The sequence below is a fragment of the Hyla sarda genome, chromosome 11 (assembly GCF_029499605.1).
Source record: "Hyla sarda isolate aHylSar1 chromosome 11, aHylSar1.hap1, whole genome shotgun sequence".
In the NCBI taxonomy this organism is placed as follows: domain Eukaryota; kingdom Metazoa; phylum Chordata; class Amphibia; order Anura; family Hylidae; genus Hyla; species Hyla sarda.
In genome coordinates this window covers 24,113,916-24,125,880 of record NC_079199.1, presented here as the reverse complement: position 1 = coordinate 24,125,880, position 11,965 = coordinate 24,113,916, and the positions used below count along the sequence as shown (strand labels likewise).

Sequence of the window (11,965 nt, the reverse complement as noted above, 5' to 3'; positions counted from 1 at the left end):
CAACTCCCAGCATGCCCGGACAGCCAACGGCTGTCCGGGCATGCTGGGAGTTGTAGTTTTGCAACATCTGGAGGGGGCCGCAGTTTGGACACCACTGTTTTTGGGAACCAATTGACTGCATGTAATGAAAAACACTAACATTTTTGCCACTGTAGCTGTAAATCACATTATAATGTCAGACAGGTCAAACAGGCCCCAGTCCATTTCCTGGTTAGTGTTGAGCACGAATATTCGTAATGCCAATTTGTATCGCGATTATCGGCACTTAGCGAATATTTAAAATATAGTGCTATACATTCATATGTATCATGATGACTATTAGTTATTTATTTTAATTTTTTTCACATGCAAATTTTTATGCTAATTTTCGCATAGGAAAAAAAAAAGTGAACAAACATAGAGAATATGCAAATTTCGCGAACATAGGACGAATAATCGTCAATATATTCGCGAAATATCGCAAATTCGAATATGCTGCTCATCACTATTCCTGGTAAGGTCAGCATGCTATGACATTGCTTAAATGGGTACTCCGGCGCTAAGACACCTTATCCCCTATCCAAAGGATAGGGGATAAGATGCCTGATCGCGGGGGGGGGGTCCCCGCTGCTGGGGACCCCCGTGATCTTCCACGCCGCACCCCGTTAGAATCAGCCCCCGGGTCTGATTACTGGCGATCACGGGGACGGAGCATAGTGACATCACGGCTCCGCCCCCGTGTGACGTCACGCTCCGCCACCCGTGTGACATCACGCTCCGCCCCCTCAATGCAAGCCTAAGGAGGGGGCGTGAAATGCTCTGGGGGCTGATCCTAACGGTGTGCGGCGTGGAAGATCAGGGGGGTCACCAGCGGCGCCCCCCCCCCCCCCCCCCCCCGGTGATTGGGCATCTTATCCCCTATCCTTTGGATAAGGGATAAGATGTCTTAGCACCGGAGTACCCCTTTAAATTATACAAAGGACATTGGGGGAGATTTATTAAAACCTGTCCAGAGGAAAAGTTGCTGAGTTTCCCATAGCAACCAATCAGATCGCTTCTTTCGTTTTTCAGAGGCCTTTTCAAAAATGAAAGAAGCGATCTGATTGGTTGCTATGGGCAACTCAGCAACTTTTTCCCTGGACAGGTTTTGATAAATCTCCCCCATAGTATTGATTTTGCCTATAAACCATGGTTGGGCTAAGCTGGAGCTCGTACCATATGTTACTTGACCTGTGTTATTCTTTACTTTTATACAGAAGAAGAAGAAGCTTTGCGGAAGAGGAGAGCATTATCGGGTTTGCCTACACGTGTTACCCAGCCGGCAAGTGAATTCAGCCGTACCATGCGGGAAATTTTAACTAATCGTCCCCTTGATGGAGAGCATCACAATTTCCTCCGAGGACTGCAGATGCATAAAGGATATTGTACACATCATGGATTCTGTGGGTTTGATGGTAAGCCCCGGATGTTTGCTGAGAATGTTTTCATAAATCAAGGTCTAAACTACAGGGGGGTAGGCTGGGCAGGTGGTTTATTTGACTAGTCCAGTGTTTCCCAACCAGGGTGCCTCCAGCTGTTGCAAAACTACAACTCCCAGCATGCCCGGACAGCCAAAGGCTGTCCGGGCATGTTGGGAGTTGTAGTTTTGCAACAGCTGGAGGCACCCTGGTTGGGAAACACTGGACTTAGACAGATGTATTGTTTTCCTTGTGATCAGTAATGGGGGTGATGTAGATAAAAGATAACAGCACCAGAACACATTGTAAAAGGGAAGAGTACAAAGCCAAACAGAAGCCCTAATTCCATGGCCTCAAGGCAGCACTTTAAAGGGGTAGTGTCAATATATTTGTGATCTTCTTATTAAAGGGGTACTCCACTGAAAAGCATTTGTTTTTGTTTTTTAAATCAACTGGTGCAAGAAAGTTAAACAGATTTGTAAATTACTTCTATAAAAAAAAAAATCTTAATCCTTCCAGTACTTATCAGCTGCTGTTCCTTCCACAGGAAGTTCTTTTCTTTTTTAATTTCTGTGCTCTCTGCTGACACTGACACCTCTGTCCACGTCAGGAACTGTCCAGAGCAGGAGAATTTTTCTATGGAGATTAGCTCCTGCTCTGGACAGTTCCTAAAATGGACAGAGGTGTCAGTAGAGAGCACTGTGGTCAGACAAAAAAGGAAATTCAAAAAGAAAAGAACTTCCTGTGGATCATAACAGCAGCTCATAAGTACTGGAAGGATTAAGATTTTTTTTAAATAGAAGTCATTTACAAATCTGTTTAACTTTCTGGCACCAGTTGATTTAAAAAAAATAAAATAAAAATAAAAAGTTTTCCAGTGGAAACAGGAATGTGATTTTTGTTGTTTGCTTTTAGATACAGAACTGGATAACTCTCCTAACAAGCTGACACCATTTGATGAAGATCTCTGCCTTGTAGACAGCGCATACTATATTAACGCCAGCTTTCCTCCGCTGCTCCGAGCCGAACGCAAGGTGGACGTTCTCCTGTCATTTGACTACGGATTAACAGAAAAGTTTATGGTAAGCTGTGACATCCAACCTTCCATTTGTTTTTAAAATTGATATTGTAAACTTATAGGGGACGTTTATCAATACCAGACTAAATGCAAAGCTACAAGCTATAATACATTTATACTATAATTTACGCCCATAAATCATAGTAAATCTGTCAGGCTGTAGGAGGCCACACACCTTTCTGTTAGGCTGGGTTCACACCACGTTTTTGCAGTACAGTTCCTGCATCAGGTTTTTGATTAAAAAACGGATTTCTCAAAACCGGACTAAACTGTATCAAAACGTGTGTACAAATTTTAATCTGTATACGGTTTGAAAAATGATGTCCGGTTGCATCCATATTTTTTTAAGAAAAAAACATGTACGTTTTTAACTTTTCATTCCATTATGAATAAAGTTTCACTTGTTTGATTGAAATTCCAAGAAAAACTGTGCAAAGTCAAAAACCGTATGGTGAAAACCAAATGGAACCATACGCACATACGGTTCTGTACGGTTCCCATTGACTCCCATGTTAAAAAAAAAACCAAAAAACGTATATGGTTTCAATACAGTTTTTCACCCGGACCAAAAACCGTGGTAGGTTACGGTTTTGGGTACAGGAAAAAAACTGACAATACCGTACAGGATGCAAAACAGACACAACCTGATGCATCTTTTGGCATACAGTTTTCGATGGAGAGTCAATGCGTAAGGTTTTCAATACGGTATCGTACAGTTTTCAAATTGAAAACGTATACGGGTACTGTATTGCAAAAAGGTGGTGTGAACCCGGCCTTAAAGTCGTTATGTTGGATAGCAAAATGTATCGAATGGACAGGAAATAAGTGTCTGATCGTCTGGGAATCCCCAGGATTCCAAGAACAGAGCCTGACACTTCCAGGTGATCACAGCGGTCCCCCACCTTGTGAAACGAATTGGTTTCGGCAGTGACTGCCCACTTAGTCAATCACCGACTGAGGTGGGACACCACTGCGGCTGGTGTCTGACCCGCCACTGCCGAAACTAGTCTGTCTCGGAAGTTGGGGGCCAGATCACTCAGCAGGAAGAGTGGGAATGCCGTTCTGAAGATCACTGGAGTGTCCAGTGGTTGGACCCCCGCCATAAGACACTTAAAGGAGTACTCCGGCGCGCATTTTTTTCCTTTTATCCCGTCCGGGCTGCAAAATAAAAGAAAACGCACTTTCTCTTACCTGCCAACGAGCCCCCGGAGCTCTGGTACACTCCGGTACAGGTGTTCGGTCCCCGGGCTGTATTCTTCTTACTTCCTGTTAGCCCGGCACGTCACACGGAGCTTCAGCCTATCACCAGCCGCAGCGATGTCCCGCCTCGGCCGGTGATAGGCTGAAACTCCGGGTGACGTGCCGAAAGTGTGTTTTCTTTTATTTTGCAGCCCGGACGGGATAAAAGGAAAAAAATGCGCGCCGGAGTACTCCTTTAACCTTGTGGATGGGGGTATGTTTTCTTTATTGCTGGATAACCCCTTTAAATCCCCCTTACACTTACAGTGATGAGTTCCTCAAAAACTGCAAAAAGCGCAATTTTTTGCATTGATAAGATTTACGTAAACATTTTCAACATATATATATGCCAGAAAACGGGAGTACATGGTTTAGTAAACAGAATCCTGTGCCATGTCAGCCTCCACCTGAGCAGTAAGTGTCACCACAAGCCGTATAATGGTGGCATATGATCTTGTCACCAACAACACATTGGGGGAGATTTGTCAAAACCTGTCCAGAGGAAAAGTTGCTGAGTTGCCCATAGCAACCAATCAGATCCCTTCTTTCATTTTTAACAAGGCCTCTGCAAAATGAAAGAAGCGATCTGATTGGTTGCTATGGGCAACTCACCAACTCAGCAAGTTTTCCTCTGGACAGGCTTTGATAAATCTCCCCCATTATGTGTATAGGTAATCAAATATATTTACATCTGAATCGAACATAGTAACATCGCTCGTAAGGTTGGAAAAAGACAAACGTCCATCAAGTTCAACCTATTTCCCTACTGCGTTGATCCAGAGGAAGGCAAAAATCCCTTGGGAGGCTGATGCCAATTGCCCAATGACAAAGGAAAAATTCCTACCTGACTCCAGTATGGCATCAGAAAAAATCCTTAGATCAACTTCCTATCCCTATAAATCTAGTGACTATAACCGTAATATTATTACTCTCCAGAAATGTATCCAGGCTCCTCATCTCTTTTATTGAGTTCACAATGACCATAGTCTCACTGCTCTTACAGTAAAGAACCCCCTGGTGTAGAAAACCTTCTTTCCTCTAGATCAGTGGTCTTCAACCTGCGGACCTCCAGATGTTGCAAAACTACAACTCCCAGCATGGGAGTTGTAGTTTTGCAACATCTGGAGGTCCGCAGGTTGGAGACCACTGCTCTAGATATAGAAGATGCCCTCTTGTTATAGATACAGTCCCCGGTATCTAACAAATCTTCTGACAATTCAAGTCCTAAGAGACATTAGTGTCATATGTGACTTTTCCTTTGCAATCACAGCATTTTTCGTATTCGTGAGAAAATATCGTAGATTCAGCCTATAAGACTTTTACAGAAACTCTGTGCAAAAGATGCCAAGAGCTTTCTCTAACAAGAATCTGGTGGGCTGTATATGTTTGATTCATCTGAAAATAATATTTGTAATGATGATTGTGAGCAGTGGAAACTCCTAGTAACCTCTTGTATAACCATAATGGAGATCATCCTAGTTAGAGATGAGCGAACTTACATTACATTAAATTCGATTCGTCACAAACTTCTCGGCTCGGCAGTTGATGACTTATCCTGCATAAATTAGTTCAGCTTTCAGGTGCTCCGGTGGGCTGGAAAAGGTGGATACATTCCTAAGAAAGAGTCTCCTAGGACTGTATCCACCTTTTCCAGCCCACGGGAGCACCGGAAAGCTGAACTAATTTATGCAGGAAAAGTCATCAACTGCCGAGCCGAGAAGTTCGTGCCGAATCGAATTTACTGTAAATTTGCTCATCTCTAATCCTAGTACATGACCTTTAGATGAGTACTTAGGTTGGACATATGGTGGAGCCATATACTTCTTACATTGATGGGAGAAGTATTTTATGTAAGAAGTTTTTTTATTTGTCTAGACCTCAGTAAGTGCCGTAAATGTCAAACATAGAGAATTGGCACTTTATGTTGTGGAGGATGTAACAGATATAATAAATATGGGTCCTGATCACCGTTGTATAATTGTGATACAGTGGTCCCTCAAGTTACAATATTAATCGGTTCCAGGACGCCCATTGTATGGTGAGACCATAACTCTATGGAAACCTGGGAATTGGTTCTGATGGCCCAAAACGTCATCCAAAAATAGGAAAAAGTGAGGATTAAAGAAAAATAAGTAGATAACTAATAGAGATAAAGCAAATCCTTACATATAAAAGTAATAAAGATCTGCTGGGAGCTGTAATCATTGTCTATGTAGAGGACAGGAGCTTGTACAGAACACAGTGTCCTTAAAAAGTAAAATGGAGCCGCCCTCACTTGGTGTCCAAAGGAGCAGCTAACCCTGGTACAGGTAAAGAGTACAGAACATGTAATACCTCCCTGTACTGTAGGGGGCGCTACCAGACACCAGTCAGTGCATGCACTTCAGTAATACAGGGGTTTTACCCGTGAATGTCCATTCTGATTGGTCGGTTCTTTCAGCCATTGACACATTTACCAGATCTGGACTGTCTGTAGCATTGTATGTTGAGTCTGGTTTCAAGTTACAATGGTCCAGAAAAGACCATTGTAAATTGAGGGATTACTTTATTCATGTGACTATTTTGTACCTCTTTCATTTCAGTCTGTGGAACGAACCCAGGATTACTGTAAAGTTCATAATCTCCACTTTCCTAAAATAGAAGTGTCTGAAGAGGAGAAGGCAAATCCTAGGGAATGTTACCTCTTCCCAAATTGTGATGACCCCCGGTGTCCCACTGTTCTGCATTTCCCTCTAGTGAATGACACATTTAGACAGTTCAAACATCCAGGTAAGTCAATCAAGCAGCATGAACGTTGGCTATGTTGTGGCTTCCTGCACCTAGTTTAGTCGACATGTCACATAACCATCTATGTACTTGTACTAGGAAACTACAATCATCCCCGTCTATTTAAACAAGAGGATTTCTCTTTTTCTGCTACAATCTGGTCCCTTTAATGACATGAAATACAAAGAAAGGAAGAACATCATATACCTAGAACAATGGGGGGAAATATTAAAAAAAAACTACTGTAATTTCTGTTCCAGCGATATTAATTACACTTTTTTTTTCCTCACATTTTCAAAAGTCTCTTGTGCTGCTTTGAAAATATGTGAAGTTCATTTTCGTGCCACTTTTTTGTTTTTTTCATGCAAAAAAATGCCAAATTTCTTGGCCAATTTTTTTTTTGTTACCACCATATTGGATTTTTTGTTCAGTTTGGCACCAAAAATGGCAATTTTAGCACCAAACTTTACATCCCAGAAATTCTGCCGGAAGCATCTCATGTAATATTCCATGATTACTAGTGCCACAGACAAGCGATAACTGTATAAATAAAACATTTCTAGGGCTTAAATGTGAGTGCAGGTGTGTGACCATAAAAAAAAATAAAAAATAAAAATTATATTTTCCAATAATAAGTATTTCTTTTTCAATAATTGATTAAATAACACCTTTTCACAAAAAAACTAAAGAAAGAAAAAAAAAAAACCTACAACCATTTCTGTGATTTCTACACTAGCAAAAAGCTGGTGTGAAATTTTTGATGTAAAATGGACTCTCACTCGCAAAACTGGTGTGACTAGTGTAAACCTTGGATAATTCTCATGTAAAACACTTTGATGTGAACTTTTTTTGCGCCAAAATTTTGGTGGGAAACACAACATTTTTGTTGAAGAGTTTTGAATATGACCCCCAATGTTTCCCACCTAGGGTTTCTCCAGCTGCTGCAAAACTACAACTCCCAGCATGCTGGGAATTGTAGCTTTGCAACAGCTGGAGGCACCCTGGCTGGGAAACACTGCCCTAGAAACCTTCAGAACCAGTTCCAACCTCAACGACATAAGTATAAATATATTTTCTCTTGTTTCTTCACAGGAGTTGAACGGTTAACAGATCAAGAAAAAGAAGAGGGGATAGTGGATCTGGGTGAAAAGACGCCTTACAAGTTGCTTAACCTGACTTACAGTAAGGAAGACTTTGACAAACTGATCAATCTTACAGAATATAACGTGGAGAATAATGAGAAGATGATCCTACAAGTGTTGAGGGAGGCCATTGAATGCAAGAAGAATCATAAGCCGAGAAATGACATCAGCGTTTGAGAAATGTAGGAGACGCAAAGTATCTTTAAGTATCACCGCCCTAGTAGGTAAAATCTCCTTACGTGCCAATATGGTCTGGTTTTTTCGGACCAGTGAAGTTTTACCAGATTAATTCTTCACGTTCTAGGAAACATCTATTAATGTCCACGTATGGCCTTCCCGGACTGACCTCATGATGGGTCTTCTGATATTAAGACTTGTCCTAAGTTAAGTTATATTTATTTTTTGACTATATATAAAATTATTTGTTAAACCTGGTTCTATCTTGATGCTGCCGGCAGATGATCATAACCACACGGCTGTAGTACAACGTCCGCTCGGTCAGTACTGGGATGGTAGACATGAAGGGGCATATATGTATTGGGGAAAATGAGGAATGACGTATTTTTCAGAAAATGTCTCCGTCCCGTAGCAATGTGTATCAATTATTTATTATAATAGATCAATAGACATTTTCATACACAGCCAAATCGGTACTGAAGGAACTTTCCTATGGAAAAAAGGTTTAGGACCAAGTTAGTCTCCCTAAGGCTGGGTTCACACGGCAGAAAATGTGCGGAATGTCGGGCCGGAAGACTCGGGTGCGGACATTTCGCACATTTGAGCAATCCGGCGGGCGCTAGGACCACTCAGAAATGCTCCATCTCATAGACTGCAATGCATTTTTCGAGACGTATCTGCAGAACGAATAGACTGGTCTATGACTTCTGCCGTGGAAATTCTTCCATTTGCAGCAGAATTCCACTACAGCGGAATGTCTGTGCAGAAGTCGGCACATATGGTCTTTTTCGGAAATTTGGTCCAGTGAGTTAAAAAGCCACCCATGAAAAAAAGGAGTAAAAAAACACATACCACAGCCATTATTCATAGATACCCCCCCCAGCATCCTTATAATATACACCTCCACACTGTGTGCAAGAGCCGCGTCTACCTCCATTGCTTCTATACACTATGTTGGCCACTGGGTAGCGCTGACATTGAAAGGAGGTGGTGTTTGCAGTTCCTCTACTCCTGCGTTTCCCAACCAGGGTGCCTCCAGCTGTTGCAAAACTACAACTCCCAGCATGCCCAGACAGCCTTCGGCTGTCTGGGCATGCTGGGAGTTGTAGTTTTGCAACAGCTGGAGGCACCCTTGTTGGGAAACAATTCTCTACTCCTTGGGTTTTTCACTATAAACTGATTTTTAAGAGTGACATATTTAGAATACATTGGTCACTCACAATCAGTGTCTAGAAGAAGCTGCTATGTGAAACTATGTCTGATAATAAAAACCCGGAAGTGGAGCCGGCACTGCTATGCGGGCTGACAGGAGTCTATTGGACACTAGTAACTAATAGCGGGACCCTCCAGACTCCCAAAACCTTGAGGTGGTGCTCAGTCAACCACGGACTTGATCACAATGTACAGAAGAAAAGAAATAGACGGCACTCACCGCTCTTCAGGTAATCTTTATTTCTTCATAGCCGGAGCCGCAGGCAGATGGAACTCGCTGACCAGTGTTGGCTGAGGAAGTGCGTCACGCATGAAACGTCCCACATACACGCCCCCTGCCGACCGCTGAGTTCCACCTGCCTGCGGCTCCGGTTATGAAGAAATAAAGATTACCTGAAGAGCGGTGAGTGCCATCTATTTCTTTTCTTCTGTACATTATGTCTGATAATGTTTTATTAGCAAATCTCTGGATAAGATTTTCCAGCTACATTATTTATGAAGGCAAAATAGAGCGGAATCTTGTCTTGTTTTACATGTGACCTGTGAATGTTCTGTTATTAGAGCAATTTTCTCTAAATAAATAGTGACTGTTTTACTATGTTCTTTTTATCTGTGGTCCTGTCATTACATTAGTGCAGTGTTTCTTTTGATGACCAATGATATAAAGGTGTTGGGGACCACGCGCACAACGACATGTGAGCCCCGGTGAGGACAGTGTTTTGTCTTTTTATGTTTTCTTCCCCATAAACAGGATTGGATCCCAACAAATGTAAGTAAATAAATCTTTATTCCTATAAAGCTCAGATCCTATCATGTAAATGAGCCCTGTGGACACAGAAGTGCGCAAAACTAAGGCTGGGTTCACATCACGTTGTTAAATCATAGTAAATCTGTCAGGCTGTAGGAGGCCACGCACCTTTCTGTTAGGCTGGGTTCACACCACGTTTTTGCAATACAGTTCCCGTATCAGGTTTTTCATAAAAAAAGGATTCTTCCAAACCGGACTAAACTGTATCAAAACGTGTGTACAAATTTTAATCCATATACGGTTTGAAAAATGATGTCCGGTTGCATCTGTTTTTTTAAGAAAAAAAAAAAAAAGTATACGTTGTTAACTTTTCACTCCATTATGAATAAAGTTTCACTTGTTGGATTGAAATTCCAAGAAAAAAAACTGTGCAAAGTTGAAAACCGGATGGAACCGTATGTACATACGGTTCTGTAAGGTTCCCATTGACTCCCATGTTTTAAAAAAAAAAAAAAAGGTATACGTTTCAATACGTTTTTTTCCCCCGGACCAAAAACCGTGGTAGGCTACGGTTTTGGGTATGGGAAAAAAAAACTGACAAAACCGTACAGGATGCAAAACGGACACAACCGGATGCATCTTTTGGCATACGGTTTTCAATGGAGAGTCAATGCATACGGTTTTCAATATGGTTCCGTACGGTTTTTAAATTGAAAATGTAGATGGGAACTGTATTGCAAAAACGTGGTGTGAACCCGGCCTAAGTTGAATCTCTTTGCAGTTGTATTATATATGCGGGTGTTCCCCAACCTTGCTGGATCTCTGGTTGTTGTTTTAAAACTACTACTCCAATTATGGCCATGATGGAAGTTGTAGTTTTGCAATAATTAAACAGGTTTTCTGGGACTATTAGAAAAAGTCTGCTTTTTTTAAAATATTTTTTTCACCCCATAAATAAGGGCACTTATGTCCTTTAGTTACAATATCAGGCAATGTAAAGACAAGTGTGGCACTGTTTCTGGTATAGTTAGATCCCTATCTCTAAGGCTAGGTTCACGTCACGATTTAACTATCCGATTATCGGACCGTAAAATCGGTCGAAATCGGATTGCAAAAAAATCGTATACAATCGTATGTAAAAATTTCTTTGCTATCCGATTTTTTAATCGTATCCAAAAACCGTACAGATGAAAATTCCATCCGATTTTCAATAAAAATTTGATCCTGTTTTTAAAATTAATATGTATGCCATTGGCAATAAAGTTATATATATTTGAAGTGTATGTGTTTTGAAGTCTACTGCGCATGCGTACACAAAAAATTGTGCGCGCAGTCACACGATTCCATGCGATTTACATAGACATCAATAATAAAGAAATAGGACACGATTTCGTTCCAATTTTGAATCTGGACGAAAAATCGTGGTGAACCTCGATTTTACCTCCGATCTTAAATAGTGCAAAATCGGATGCGGATCAAAACTGATGCATTTGTTGTCTATCATTAATGAATGGAAGTCAATGGATACCACTTGGCGTGCAGATTTGTACGATTTCAAAGTTAAAAATCGTGAGAAGACGTAGGATGGTAAAATCGTGATGTGAATGCTCCCTAATGTCAGACGACCCTTTTACGGTAAAGAAGTTCACAGAACACAATGTCAGAGATTTCAGAGATTGTAACGACCTTTAAAGAGGGGATTACAAAGTTACAAGGGGAGATTTATCAAAACCCGTCCAGAGGAAAAGTTGCTGAGTTGCCCATAGCAACCAATAGGATCGTTTCTTTTGTTTTACATAGGCCTTGTTATCTGATTGGTTGCTATGGGCAACTCAGCAACTTTTCCTTTGGACGGGTTTTGATAAATCTCCCCCACAGAATTTTCTTTAGTGAAAAATAATTAATAAAATTTAGGGAAGATTTCTCAAACCTTGTGCAGAAGAGCATTTCCCCCATAGCAACCAATCAGATTGCAGCTTTTATTTAAAAAAAAAAAAGGCCTCTAATAGTGGAATCTGGTTGCTATGGGCAACTGCTCCTCTGCATATATATATATATATATATATGTATGTATGTATGTATGTATGTTCCACAAAAACTTCCAAACGGCTAAAGATATTAACATGAAACTTGGCCACATGTTACTTATATGTCAACAACAAACATA

The 11,965-nt window shown here is 41.1% G+C and overlaps 2 protein-coding genes across 8 annotated transcripts in view; one reads left to right on the top strand and one right to left on the bottom strand.

The window, feature by feature from the left end:
- Positions 1–8,878, top strand: part of LOC130295267 (cytosolic phospholipase A2 delta-like) — a 78,348-nt gene extending 69,470 nt beyond the window's left edge. For 6 of the 7 annotated variants that reach the window (XM_056545861.1, XM_056545862.1, XM_056545866.1 and 3 more), the window contains 4 exons: positions 1,236–1,433; positions 2,352–2,518; positions 6,336–6,522; positions 7,612–8,878. In XM_056545861.1, coding sequence (XP_056401836.1) covers positions 1,236–1,433; positions 2,352–2,518; positions 6,336–6,522; positions 7,612–7,838 — 779 coding nt within the window. In that variant the 3' untranslated portion in view covers positions 7,839–8,878. The remainder of the gene's footprint in view (positions 1–1,235; positions 1,434–2,351; positions 2,519–6,335; positions 6,523–7,611) is intronic. The other variant, XM_056545860.1, reaches the window with a different exon arrangement.
- The window catches only part of SPTBN5 (spectrin beta, non-erythrocytic 5), a 278,824-nt gene that overhangs the window by 24,329 nt on the left and 242,530 nt on the right, over positions 1–11,965 (bottom strand). The window lies entirely within an intron of this gene.